The sequence below is a fragment of the Echeneis naucrates genome, chromosome 21 (genome assembly GCF_900963305.1).
Source record: "Echeneis naucrates chromosome 21, fEcheNa1.1, whole genome shotgun sequence".
Taxonomy (NCBI): domain Eukaryota; kingdom Metazoa; phylum Chordata; class Actinopteri; order Carangiformes; family Echeneidae; genus Echeneis; species Echeneis naucrates.
The window spans coordinates 13,171,260-13,186,344 of record NC_042531.1 but is presented as its reverse complement, the minus strand read 5'-3'; the positions used below and the strand labels follow the sequence as shown (position 1 = coordinate 13,186,344).

At 41.0% G+C, this 15,085-nt stretch overlaps 1 protein-coding gene across 2 annotated transcripts in view; it reads right to left on the bottom strand.

Moving 5' to 3' along the window:
• The window catches only part of erbb4b (erb-b2 receptor tyrosine kinase 4b), a 265,152-nt gene that overhangs the window by 87,516 nt on the left and 162,551 nt on the right, over positions 1–15,085 (bottom strand). For both annotated transcript variants that reach the window (XM_029530171.1, XM_029530172.1), the window contains exons 4-5: positions 5,830–5,961; positions 2,386–2,451 (exon numbers count right to left, since the gene is read on the bottom strand). In XM_029530171.1, the coding sequence (XP_029386031.1) occupies positions 2,386–2,451; positions 5,830–5,961 (198 nt within the window). The remainder of the gene's footprint in view (positions 1–2,385; positions 2,452–5,829; positions 5,962–15,085) is intronic.

The following is a 15,085-nucleotide window of genomic DNA, read 5'->3' as shown; positions in this document are numbered from 1 at the left end:
TCAGTGGCTTTCCATTAATGGCGCCTGGGCTAAAATGAAACAGCCTCCTTTACTCACGACACTTTGTCAAACAAATGACCTTGCCAACCAAGAGACGCAATGTTGTTGATCAATTTGGCTTTAAACTTCCACTTTAAGAAAAAATAGGGGAAAAAAGTAACAGCCTGGTGATGACAAATACAAAAGAAATCCATCTCGCAAAATATGCCTGGAAGCTTCCATTTAAACAGGCTGTGGACAGCAGCATCAGTCACAGGAACCACTGCCTCTCAGTTTCCATTTACATGAGATAAGATGTGCTTTTCCACATCTGGTTTGCAAAAGAACCTCTTAAATAATGTTGGATTTTTCTTTTTCTTTTCAAGCTGAAACACTCTTTATACATTGTGAAATTTTTCTTATGATCTCCACAAATGCCTTAAGTTTGCCTTAAGTTTGTACCACAACCGCTAACCACGGTTTCAGCCACCGTCCAGACACGGGCTACTTACGCACCGTTTCACGACCCCTACTCTGTGCCGAGACCAAGAGGTGACTGTAGCGCAGTCGCAAACACTGTGTCAGCGAGGACCACTTACAATACGTTCTGGTGTGTCTACTCGCTGCTGGTTGTTGAAAGATTACCAGCAGCATTGGCTAAAGGTTTTAAGTAAAGCCTGCACAAAGGCTACATTTCATAGTCAGTAAGCCAGTGACAGATCTCATCATTTTGCCCCAAATCGCACAAAGGGATAAATTGCAAAATTTAATATAATGGCAACTTTTTTCTTTTTATAACCATGCTCAGATTTAGATTCAGAATAAATCTAAATTAGCCAAAAGGGCATCTGAAAGTAAAACCAGTGTTCTACTGCATTTAAAGTTTAGGTCACCATCCACATGTGGGAGAAAGTTGAATTGTAATTTATTTTTTTAATGTATTCACTTTCCCCCCCCAAGGTACTGATGCTGAAAGCAGTTTTTTGTTGATTTGGAGACTGTTGAATGATGACGATTCTTGAAAATGCCCCAGTATCATCATGTAACTTTTAATTTTCTACTTATTCATAATCAGTTTCAGCACAATACATTTAAAGGTTGTGAGGAAGAATAAAAAAAAAAAAAAAAAATGAAGATGGAGAAATAGTAAGCAGACAGAGAGGGCCAGGGATTATCGAGGCCTGGTCTGTGACGTGCTGTTAACAGGTCCTGGTCAAACAGTTCATTCTTCATTATCTTAATGAGATCGCGACCACAGAACAAATAAGATGAGACATGCCAGGGTTGGAAGGCACAGATGAAGTGGTCTGTGCGCATAGTAATGGAAAGAAAGGCGGGAAATGAACGGTAGGGCAGTGTGATCGAGCTAGAAAAGGAAAGATGAAAATGAGATAGTCACTGAATAAAGTGAAAGTATGAGGGCATGTTTTGTACATGTATTTAAAGTTCAAGTTGTTAAATTTTAGGGTGTCGGATCATCTCAAGACAAGAAATGAAATGTTTGATCCCAGTACAATCAAGCCTTCCTGGCCAGAGGTGGCAACAGACAGCCACAGATGTAAGAGTGATTTAAAAAAATAAAAATAAAAAAATAAAAAAAAATGGATGGATGTACATCTGTAAAAACAGAGATGTAGGCTCTGTGACAGCAGACAGAAAAACCGTGTGTGTAAGTGTATGTGCGCGTATACATGTAGCCTATGTGTTGCAGATAAAAGACTGCTCTTTTCTCAAACAGGTGGGATGCAGAGGGAAAGAAAGGCCTACAGCGGAGGCGAAACGTATAACCCCTGAGTGAAGGACACCGATACGTGAATTGAGGGCCAAGGTAGAATGACGGGAGGAGAGGGAATAACGCGGAGCCCTCCCCCGCTGATGGACTCAGTCGTGTATCATTTTCCCACTGTCTTCCAGCTGCCATTAGCCACTCTGAAGGGTGGGATGTCCCAGCAGGGGGTTTGTGTTAGATTTCGAGGGGGTGGAAATGTATATGTGTGAGTGTTTGTGTGTGTTTATTGGAGGTGATAGTGTTTCCACAGCCAGTTTGCGAATAACTTCACAGAGCTGACCCACATAGAAGCCTAAAATTATAACATTAACTTCTGTTTACTTACCAGTCCATAAAAAACAAACAAAACATTCAGCAGGAAATCCCACTTCCATACTAATCTCTGATGTAAATAAAACTAATGATACTGATGTTGATGATAATGGTGGTGTTTGTGTGAATGCCAGTGAATTTGCATTCCGCTGTCTGAATCACGTATGGAGGCAAATTGACACAAAACACCTTGGTGGAGTTCTTTCACAGAAATACCTTCAAACTTTACCCCAATTTTATTTCATTGGAATATTTATGACGTGCATTTGGCTCTCATGTTGACAGGCTGTGACTTATCTACTTACAGCTTTGACACTGGTCCTCCTTTGGCCCCCAGCAACGGCCATTACAGGAACGATGGCACTTTTGACCTGTGCGATAGTTTAAAGACAGAGATGATTGGCATTTTAAAATGGTTGTTTAATCAGGAAACACTTCAAAACTCTGTACTAGTTGAGCCTGGAAATGTTGGAAATGTGCTAGAGGCAGTGAGCTTTAGTCTGAATGCCTTCAAGCACCCCACTGAAGCCCAAATCAATCAAAAGAAGTGAGAAAGGATGTAGGCATATAGTTCCTTGGAAATACATTTTAAGGACTTTTAAAATTATTATGATTAGAAACTGCCATAATAGACTTGAATACTGGACTGGATTGGTGTCTGTGAATTACACGATGATCCAATAACGATGATGGTGATTAAATAACTAAACTGCTTGTAATTTTTCAGCATCACCTTTAGCCAAACTGTAACCAAAGGTTTTTCAGGTAAAGCCATTAACGCTAAAGGAACTAATGATGAAACCTGCAGTCTTTCAATAACAACACGTGCCCTATACTCTGCTGATAAAAACTCCAGTCACCTTTGCAAAGGTTTGGTTTTGAAAATGAGACACACTTTTGTCACACTCCTTTCAAATCAGCTGAGTAGGAAACCAGCATACATCAGATCAAGATAGAAGCAGTAAAGTAGGAAAAAGCAGCTTCAAACCTTCCGAGCTTTAACCAGTATATTTCTGGGGTTTTTAGAGGACTTAATTGACTGTCTAGTAATTGACTGTGGGGGAAGTGAGCCTGGATAAGTGCAGAAGTGCTGTCCTCTGTCCATCAAGCCTCTCTAGATGAGAGCTATTAGCAACGAGGCTGACTCTTTTCCCCAACACAAGCCTTTCCATCTTCTGCCCTGCTCTTCTTCCTCGTCTGTGCCCCTCTCCAACAAACATTTCATCCCTTTCATCCTCAAACCACCGCTCACTGATTCATCACTCATCTGTGGTTCTTTCACTTAACGTCTATCCTTGTCTCTTTTTGTCTTTTTCCAGCGCCATCCCAATTCTCCAGTCCATTCCCCTCAAACTACCGCTTTGACAGCACTTGAGAAAGAGAAGTCGACAGCCTTGACTGTATGAAAAGCTGCATACAAACAGGATAGTAATACAAATGTCAGCCAGCCAAAAGTGGTACTCTGACAGTGCCAAATGTGCAGAACCTCTGCACTTGGTTATATCTCTCTTCTCCTCTTAACTTGGTGCCCTGCAGAGTTAAGCAAAAGCGTTTTCATTTATGATCCAAGGTCTTGACTATCTAAACTTATAAATCCACCAAGACCTTGAATAAACCTGTCCCCCCACTCTTCCTGAACCATAATCTTTTACAGCTTTCTTACAACAGCCCCTGAAGGTTAAAATGCTGATAATATTGTCATACCAGGGCTGGTGTAGGGGAGAAGATGGACAGAAGAGGACTTCTGACTAAATCAACAATGCATGCAGGTCAATAAACACCACAATCATGGCAATGTAAAGCTTGTGTTTCCCCCAAGAATGAATTTGGGATTATGTTCTCAAATGTGGATTGCAGGTCAGAGATCTTTGATCTTTTTGAGGAGGCAAGGACTTGAATGGGAGTCTGGATCAATCCAGGGCTAACAGGGATGCAGAGAGGAGGGGGATTGAGCAGAATACCAATGCTTTGAGCGCTTAACCTGCATCTGAAGCTTTCAGCGAGCACAGTGGGAAGAAATCCAAGACGACATGCAGAGATCTTTTTCTTTTGTTCCCTCATGATAATACATTTTATTTAATAATATTGCATTTGAAGACAAAAGAAACAAGAGAATCCTAAAGAATTAACGCAAAAAACAAAAAAAAAAACAACAAAACAGCAGGTTAAAATGTCAAGCATCATTTGCGCTAAATTAATAATGAAATCAGAGTATGTTAAGACGTAGTCAGTGAGGGCCAGAAGAGGTGACTTAATGCATCACTGTCAGCTAAATACCATCCCATATATCTCCTGATAAATTAACATTGTTTATTTTTCCAAGCAAAAATAAAATAACTTTTTAGCATTCCTTCACGTTATTGCACTGATACATTGAGATGGGGATATTTGGTGTCGATCGCTGATTTTGAACAGAACAGAACTTACAGTAAAAGGAAATAAGGGCCTATTTTCAAGCGTCTTATTTGCTAGCCCGGACCTTTCAAGAAAGGCTCCTGAGGATGTTAGTGGAATGCATCTACTCTGTAAAAAATAAATAAATACATGAACACTTTGAGCCTCATAATCTTAAAAATCTGTTTTTCAAACCATCAAGTTAGCTCAATTAGCTTTGTTAAAGGTTCCAAATTTCATTCTCTTCCAGTGTTGTCTTTCAGGTGTTACTGTCTACTTGACAAAAACCATCTGGATACAGTTTGACATTTCCTATCTCATGCTTCTTGTCAGAGCTGTAGAAAGAAAAGTTTGCCTGACACGATCCTGATTCTGGGTAATGGTGTAATCCATGGTGGGCTTCTGCTTGGTAAAGCTTGGTAAAGCTCCAGGTACTGTGAATGCAAATGTGATGGTCAGTAGCTGCTGAAATAAACCAAACCGAAGATCAAACTTGGACACCAATATGTGAAAAATACAAACTACAAACTTTTGATATACGGACTTTTCTTGGTTAATTGTCTGGACTGGTGTTGGGGAGCATTTTCTGACTATTTGCAGATGAAGCAAGCTGTGGGCATCTCACTGTGAAATCCATTGACTGGGTGCTTTGATACTTTCACGGTATTTGAAGACTGTAGCAACTAGATGGCCTTTTAAATCAAATAAATACACAAAAATCTCATTTACAGTTTCTTCTCAAATAAAAACATTCAGGAGTAAAAGAAAAAAAAATTGTTTATAGACCTGGACCGTTGAACTTGAAAATGGAGGCGATGGAAAAATTACATTTCTTTGATAAAGTTGTAGATGGGGGGGGGGATAATTGTGATATGAAGAAAACAATAAGAGCTGCCACACTATGTTTACAAGTTCAGGGTCACCGTTGTGCAATCAAAAAGAGCAGTTTGGTACAACCACAGTGAAGAACACAAGGTTACCGTTTCAATCCCTCAAGGTAAAGTGAACGCACAAATAAAGGCCAGGTACATGTGCAGACTAGTAGTGTCGAATACTCCTGCTTATGTGTGAATGAATGGCCACTTCAGCTTCATGTTTTTATACTTTTTTTTTTTTTAACTGTCCTTCACAAGTCCATGAAAGAAGAAAAATTGCAGTAGCGTTTCAGTTCCATCTGTTTGATCATACGTTATTCTTGCTTTTCCTCCACTTTGTTCATACTGTACAGCTTACTTGTGTAACTGTGTGAGTGAGGAACAACAACACATCCCTCAGTAGAACCTTCCACTTGAACAATCACAGTTTAAGTCAAATCAAATCATCCTGTCTTCTGCAGTGCTATTTTGGTTACTTACATGTAACGCTGCTGTTGGTAGGGACTGCCAAAGGATTGATTCGTGGGTTTTTAACAATGTCCTGCCAGTGGATTGTGTCAGCGTGGCACAGAAACTTATTCTGGTCAATATAGACACCCCCGTGCAGGATCTCTGTGGAGAGGAGAGAGCGCATGTTTAGCACAGATGCACATTGGGCTTCCTGGGTGCGTTTTTGTCTCTGCCTGGAGGATGCACCTAATTTGACAATCATGCAATCAGGCTCCTAATGTGTTTTGAAATTGCCAGTTTTCCCCCTGTCTTATTTTATAATTAACAACTGACATGCCAGACAGTGGCCAATTTCCACTGTAAAGCATTAGATTGGGTATGCACCATCTTTCCTTTTTTTTTTTTTTTGCTCTGAGGAGAGCTGATATTTTGGGGGAAACAGTTGATCTTGAGACACACACATTTGGACAAAGCCAGGACGAAGCCATGCGATTTTGCTATTATTACAACCTGATCTTTTTCCCATTTTCTTGTTTTCTCTTCCCTTGCTGTGAGCAGGCAGAATCAATTATTCCCCACTACCATCACATCCATCGGGGACTTAAGCCTCAGTCAGGAACAGCAGCCTGAACAAGTTTGTAATTTCATATTTCAGCGAGGTGGGGGTGGGGCAAAGTAATGTATCTCACAGGTCATGTATCTTGCATCTAATATGCATGTATGCATCGCTCTGTCGAAGTAATGATCATCACACTTATAGGGAGGATTGATTTCTTTCATCACTGGCACAGAGTCTGTGGAACGATTGAATACAGGGGGGTGATTCCGATTATTGTTGTACAGGAGTTCAGAGAATGCCTCCTCCGGACTTTTATCTGAGAAAGAAAGAAAGGGAAAGGGAGAGAGTGGGTCGAATAAAGATGGGAGAAAGCCACAAAGAGATGAATTGCAGGGAAAACAGAGACAGAATGAAGCCCAGTAGCAGATTTGCATTATTTACAGAGCTTGTGTGGTCTCTATCTCCCTACAAACAGATCACCAATGTAGGGCTGAAACAGATGAGACACATAATCATACACGAGACGCCCTGCCAGCACAGTCCAGAAGCAAGTAAATACAATATTGTCTCGCAAAGGCCTGATAAAATGATACTCCTTGGATAATACGTGGTGGTGGTGGTGGTGGTATTGCCTCCACAAGCCCTCTCCCCTTCCCCAGCACTTTCTTTCAGGTATTTTGCATGTGTGGTGGGAGTTGAGGAAAGGAATTAATTCTGCTTCTTACCGCAGGAGTGATTTTGCTCAGCTAGTAGGAGGACATGTCTCAAATTCAAATGTTTTTTTGCACAATGGGATACCTCTGACAAAGTAGGGCAATGGACAAACCAACAGACAAAACAAATCAATTGTTGTGATATAAACACGGCAGGACATCTGAACCCTGGTTAAGCAAGAAACATGAAGACCTTGTGGGCATTCACCTTCATCCGGGCAGGCCGGATTGTAATTGGAGCCAGATTGTAAACACATCCAAGGCACGCTTACAACAAGATGCAGATTCATTCTCCCACAAATAACAAATAGTGGAAAAGGATTCCAATCATCTGTGAAAGTTTGATTAAAAAACCAATTTTGGCTCAGCTGTGTAAATTCAACATTTTCACACGTAGCATTCATTCATTCATTCATTCATTTTCTGCCACTAATCCATTTCTGTGTTGTCGAGGTGCTGGAGCCAATCCCAGCTCACACTGGGTGAGGATGGGATACACTCTGGACGGGTCAGCAGTCCATCACAGGGCCAACACACAGAGAAAGACAGAGACCAACAACCACTCACACTCAGACCTACGGACAGTTTAGATTCACCAGTTAACCAAAACATGATGTTCTTGGACGGTGAGAGCAAACTCCACACAGGCTTTTGTTCTTCTTCAGTGCACTGATTCAGCGCCTCCATATCTACCACAAGGTTAGCATGGACAGTGACATTACTGTCTGACATTAGTTGGACAGGGTTGTTTTTCATATTTGTACATGTGCCACACTCATCATCAGGCAATAAAGTGATTTAATAAGCAACAGCTCAGACACTAAGAATTTGCATTATTCTTCTGTGTTCTCAACAAGTAAGACAAGTGATTCCACTGATTCTAACTTGACATACAGTAAGCGGCATTGATGAAACAAATCTCAAAACAAAACAAATTGTATAAAACAGTCCGTTCAATCTTGTCACAACAAGGCAACTTCAACAGCACTCACAGCCATTTTTGATTGCACTGCCACACAGTGCGTTTGTGTTGTGTATGTACTGAACACACAACACACTAATTTGCGGTGCGATAGAACCGGGTTTAAGATGCTGGATAACAGTTTAATTGGCTCCTTGCCTCGATACTAACAACAGGTTCTATGGTCTCTGTCAACAAACGTGTTCTTTAATACCTACAATAACATGCAAAGCCCATGCAGGCTTTGCTTTCATTACAAGCGCATGCTTGGCTTGCACATTTGCTGGTCAAGGATTGCCGCGGAGATCAATGGTTAAATTTCATTGTTGATTGTTTAGTGGGTAGAGAAAATGTCTTAATTAGTTTGTTCATGTAGCTGCAGCTCAGGTCGCCCAAACTATTCCCTCCCCTCCTGCCTCGTCCCAGGAGCAACTGCAGTGTTTCTGAATGAGCGTATGGCTTCAAAAGGCACAACAATCTCCAGTATCAAGTCGCATGACCGTTGGAGGAAAATAATATGAAATTCATGGAGGCAGAACAAATGTATGCAGGCAATTATTTTGATGGTAAGTGCCTGTGTGTTTATTTATTTATTTATTTATTTTGCCTTTATTGCAGTGTGGGGATGAGTTTGATTAAGACTGGGAGGCAAACACCAAACCAATGATCAGAAAAAAGCCATATTAATGAGTTTGTGAGAGGGAATTAGCGTTGTGTGGACCATTTAATGAACAAATATGTAGGACAACAGAAGCAATATAATAAATAGTTTATATGCTCCAGTGTTGGAGGACTGCATTACTGAATACCCCCAGTAGCGTTTATACCTCTGTTTTCTGAAAAAGATCCATGTGCTCAACTACTCCCATCAACACAGACAAGAAAACATATCTGAGCTTCACTCTTCATATTGTCCCCTGAGGGCAGGTATATTTTAATAAATATGAAAAATACTATACCAGTTTGACAGATAAGAAAGACCAAGCTGGATCATATAAAAAGGTAGAAATTCAGATAAGATTCAAAGGGGACGTGACAGTCAGGCAGTTACAATAGATGCACAAGTATTCAATCGGAAAGACAGAAAAGCTCCCTCTCTTCTCTCACAGTAGGATCAGGGAGTTTACCACCAGTCCCCATTGTGCTGTCTTATTCACTCAGAGAGCTTCAACTTTTGGCTCAGAGCTGATATCAGCTCAGTGGCAGAGAGGAGGGAGACTCTGCGGGAAGACGAGGATGCATTTGGTGTCAAAGAGGCTAAATGCAGGGTGCGCCGAAGCAGCAGCAGAAGGCTGAAGCTGTTGCTAGGTTGCACAGAACAGGCAGGACTAAATGCTGAAATAAGTGATGAGCACATATTCACCGTACACTAAAAACCAAAAAGACAGAACATGTACTTCAAAAAGAGTTCCACCAATTAGCTTTTTTACTCCTTCTACAATCATATCGTGGGGAAAAAAAAAAAGAAAAAAAAATTTGAGGGAATAATTTTGCTAATTAAAGACGCTGCCTCCAGAGATGATGAATAGATGGCCTGGAGTGATAGATGATGGGAAAATGACTGACATTTATTTTTATTTTATCAGCCAACGTCTATTAGTGTATTTCTTCATGTGCCATTATAGATGGTGGCTACTGAAAAAATGATGATGAAGGTAGAAAGAGAAAAGATGTGACCAAATTGTGGAGGCAGAGCTTGAACACATGATAGATTAATTAGAAGCATTTAATGAAGCAGACTGACTCCAGAGGCCACTAAATGCACCATCAGCACTGCTGCTGAAAAGGAAGCACAACATCAGTAAACAAATGCCAATAAGCTTAAAAAGAAGGAATTTCCTGTGTGCAGTTTTCAGAATATACTCATGTCATAATTCAGCACGATGTCAATTTCCTCTTTCTGACACTCAGAACAGCAAAATTGTGCCTTCGCTCTACAAATAGGTAATCTCCCATTTCATCCATCATTTGTTGATACTTCATTGCTCCGTCTTTTCCCACTAGTCCCCACTTCTGCTGAGGGAACAGATTCGGATTTAATGTGGATGGGTGTGTGTCTGCATGTGTGTGTGTATGTCTACATACAATAGAAAAGTACAAGTAATGCAGTAATAAATAAAGAGGAGGAAAAACAGCAGGCATCGGAGGGACTGTGTGTACATTTCAGTTAGTGAGTCATTGGGCATGTCTTTGTGTGTGTGTGTGTGTGTGTGTGTGTGCGCACATGTTGATCTATATAGTGGGAAGAAAAGAGAAGGTATGCGTGTTTTTGCATGAGCTTTGCTTCCACAAATAACAAAACTGCAATATCACCGTTTTCCAAATCTTTTTTTACTGGCCGGCCAGCAGCCATCAGGCCTCCTCGCTGACCAGGTGAACACTCACTAGCCGCAAGCTAGTGTCCTCTTCCACCTTCCCCACCGGGACCTCACTGCAGCCGTACTTCATCATGCCTCCACTCTTCACCCCTTCCTCCTCCTCCCATATAACCTCTGCACTTCATTTTGAACTGTCCAGCGCACCTCCTTTCGTAACAAAATTGACTCCATCCACAGCAGCTTATCTTGGACTTGATCCCAACTTTGTGCCAACAATTTCCAGTCCATCTCCGGCCCTTCATTTCAAAATCTCTAGAATATGTTGTTGCTGCCCAGCTGAAAACCCATCTCACCTGCATTAATCTGTACAAAACTTTTCAATCTAGATTCAGCACCAAACACAGCACAGAAATGGCCCTCCTCAAAGTCAACAGCAATCTCTTCCTTTCCTTGGAATCTGGACAGCTCAACATCCTTATCCTCCTTGACCTCTTTGCAGCCTTCAACACCATCAACCACTCCCGTCTCCAATACTCCCTCACCTGTCTTCAATCCTTTCTCACTGACAGACAGCAATTCATCAAGATAAACGACTGCACCTCGTCCACTGCCATGTCAACCATGTCCCAAGGTGACCCTCAAGAGTCAATGTTTGATCCCCTCCTGTTCATCCTCTACCTCGTCCCAATTGGTGACATCATCCGTCGCTAGAATCTCCATTTTCATGGTCACAGTGACGTCATTCAACTTTCCCCACCAAAACCATCTCCTTGACCAGCCACACCGCAACAATCAGCTATCTCTCTGGATGCCAAAAAAACCTTCTCAAACTTAACTGTGACAAATCAGAAGTGATTGTCATCGGGCCCAAATTCCTCACTAAGTTGCCCTACCTCTCCATTACTATTGAAAACTCCAAACTTGTTATTTTTGATGCCAACCTGACTTTTGAAGTCAACATCAGCCAGTTAACCAGAACTGGCTTCTTCCACCTCTGCAACATTGTCTGTCTCTGTCCGTCTCTTTCCTTTTCAGCCGCAGAAACTCCAGTTCACACTTTCCGCTTAGAGTACTGCAGGTAGTGACAAAAGCATTCGCTTGGGCCCCACGACCAAATCTCTAAATAAAATCAAAAACATCACCCTTGTCCTCCAGAAGCTCCACTGGCATCCCATCCTTCACCACATCCAATATAAACACATCCTCACCTTCCCTCCACAACTTCACCCCCTCCTCCCTCCCGTAACCTCAGATCATCGGATGTCAACCTCTTCTCCACCCCTTTCAGGACTGAGCACTGGACCTGAGTGGACAGCCTTCTCGGTTGGTGCCCCCACCCTCTGGGAATCACTCCCCAAACCCCTCCGTGACTAGATTGGCCTAGTCACATTCAAATTGCTGCTCAAGACGCACAAATTCAGTTTTAATGTTCGATTATTTTGATGCCTTATTTATTTTTGTTATTGCTTTCTTATTCTCCCCAAATGTTGTTATTGTTTTGGTTTATTTATTCTGTATGATTCTCCTGTTTGACTGACTTGCCTCCTGTCTTTGAACATTGTTAAATACATTTTTTATTAGTATTATTACTAATTGACAGCTCTGGCCCTGTCATTCCCTCATTTGAATGCTCACAGATGTAGAGCATATTCACCAATGTGCATTAAATTATCTGAAGTAGCATTATGGCTTTTGTTTGTTTTTGACATTATTGTCTTTCATCTCCGCATGAGAAATGTTTTTCAAGTTTAATCTCAATCGATCATCATTTTTCAAAGCAAATAAACTGTGAGGTGACCCGATGACAAGAGGAAGGCAAAAGTCTGAAAGCATCCCGTCGTGCCCATAAATATTGTCATCCTTACACTTCTGTCAGATAATGCGCCACTCCTATTTTCTCCCAGAAAATCATCACAATCACAAAAGCATTGGTATTCACATGTTTATTTCTTTTGTTTGCATTGAAATAACACAAAAAAAGGAAAAAAGATGGCAAGTATTTCTATCCCAGAAGGCTGGATCAACTCACTTCTCCAGAAATGTAATACTGCCCTTCCAAAAGGTTCTGACACTCATAAGAGACAGTTTCTTTTTAAAGAGAATGGTCCAAGCCAGTTCTCATCCAATAAAACGTAAAGACAAAATGATAGAACAATTTAAATTGCAATGCCTCTTTAGGCAAGGCAAGAGAACGTTATTTATATAGCAAACTTCATACCCAGTGGCAACAAATTATGCCACACATAAAAACAAATATATAGCAGATACAATTAGAAGAGCAAAAATAAAAGTATAGAAAAATAAAAAGAGTAAAAGGAAATAAAGAAGAAAAGGTAAATCATAAGCACATGAAAAGAGAACCATTTTAACGTAGATTTAAGAATGATCACATTTGGGCCTTTAATCGACATGATATACCCCTTGGCTGTGTCATCAGGCAGACATGGTATTTCTTCCCATTACTATGCTAATACACAGCTTTAGGTGATTTTGTGTCGTGATGAACAAGATGCTATTGCTGGTTTTATTTATTTATTTATTTATTCATTTATTTTACTTTATTTCTTCTAAATACTAGTGCCCGGATACCACAAGACTTTTAATACTTCCACCTGAATAAAACTAATCCACATTGCCTGTATGCTCCAAAGCTCAGAAAGAGGGACTGGCAACAAAATCAAATTCACTCAGACAGACAAGAAGTGTTCAAAGGACTCATGCAGGTCATGACGGTCATCCACATGCCAACCATCGCTCTTCAGTTCATGTGAATGTGATTGTTTCTATCTAGATGCTCTCCTACTTGTTCTTTACATTTCCAACACATATTAAATTAATGACTCGCTCGTTTCAGTGCCATATTAACCAATGAATTCCTTAATAAGTAAAACTTCTATAGTGTGAAATGTGTCTCAACACGGATCACAAACTTCATCAGCTCCAGTCTCATTCCCTATAAGGTCAATGAATGGCGTAAACCCCCCACCACCACTACCACCACCATCGGCCAATGGGAATGGCATGCAATTTTAACACTGCTAACGCAGTCCCCAGGCAAAATGGTGGTGCCCACTCAAATGTAATTGCACTTTTATGTGTTTAACTATTGACCTGAAAAGAACAACTGCATTAATTCAACTGCATAAAAGCGCTTCACGAGAGGTTCACCAGAGAGATGGCAGCAGCGGGATTTCGCTGTCTCTGAGCACGCTGCAGTCAGGAGCCGCGGTGCGGGCAGTGTGTGCGACTGTGAGTCTCTGTGTGTATGGCATAGTTAAGTTGGGAAAAAAGAGAAGAGCTGAATTGTCAAAGGTTTTATGGAAAGACCAAGACAACTGGATGGCACCATGTTGACCTTCAGTGGGATTGGAAGAAACAGAAGGAGATTTGAGACTAGAAAATGTATGACTTAAACACTCAACTTTCCTTCATGTGTACAAAATGTGTTGTCTTGTGCGTCTCCACACATATATGCATGTCGGGGGGGGGGCAAAAAGCATTGAATTAGAAACTTCTAGTCACACCAAGGCTCCTTATTTTTCAATTAAACTTAGACCTCTGTTTATCCCTTGTGGCAGTCGAATGTTTGTGTGGAAGCAGGCTCTGAAGCCATCTATGGCGACAGAAAAAGGTGACATTGAGTATGCAAGTAAAAAAAGCCAAATTGTTTTGAAAAGGGCAAGGGCTGAGAGTGACGCTACAAATAGAAAAGCAGCAGAGAAATGGCTGTTTGCGGGAACAGAAGCAAGAACGGACTGCCTGGATGCACAGCTTCAGCTTGACATGGGTACAAAACAGGACAATGAATTATTAGTGGCTGAAATAGGTATTGGTCAAACTGAATACATTGAAATATGCAAGCTTCTTGAAACATCTGATCATGAAATTCACTCATTTTATCGCTCGACGCAACAAATGTTGTGCAGGATAACAATCCATCATACTGAGGCTGCAAAAATCATTTTATGCTAATATCCATGCAGACAATTTGTTCAATGTTTAGAAATAACATGTTTCCCCTTTTTTTTTAATCCCTTGTATCGGTCTGAAGAAGCAATGTTGCCAAGCTTCTCTCTGAAGTATAGTAGATGGCATGAGGGTGTTGGCCATCGCCCCATCCCCCATACACGTGCCTCTGCTGTGCCAGGATAATTGTATTCACAGGGTGCTGATTAAATTTGGCCCATCCCGCACACAATTGTTTCCTGTGAGTCTTCATGAAAAATGGCTGAGATTTAGGGATTATGGAATTATATGTGAGCAAGGCAAAGCATTTGCCTAAAGAAGAGAGGAGAAAATCATGACACGATGGGGTTTCTTTTCTTTCTCTTTTTTTTTCGTGGAGGCGGGAGTGGGGGGGGTCCTTGCTTATTTCCAATTTAAACTGTGATAAAACTCTCGTAATCTAAGCTTTATGGATGGAGTGGAGGGGGAGAAAACCATATTACAACACTTTGAGACTGGACAAATTTAACAGCAAGAAAGCAAAACATAAAGAAAAGAAGAGGGATACAAATAAAAATGAAAAAAAAAGACATAAAGAAAAGATTATCAAGGGGACAAGGGTGAGTGATTAAAAAAAGAGTAAAAGGACCTTCAATTGCTGCTGCTGAGGGCCACTTAGCTTATCAAGCCTGATGTGCGATCATCCTGCCAACTGAATTAAAATGAGACATACTCTCTGGAATGGGCAAAACAAAACAGGGTCTGAGAGAAGCAGAGAGAAAGAGAAGGA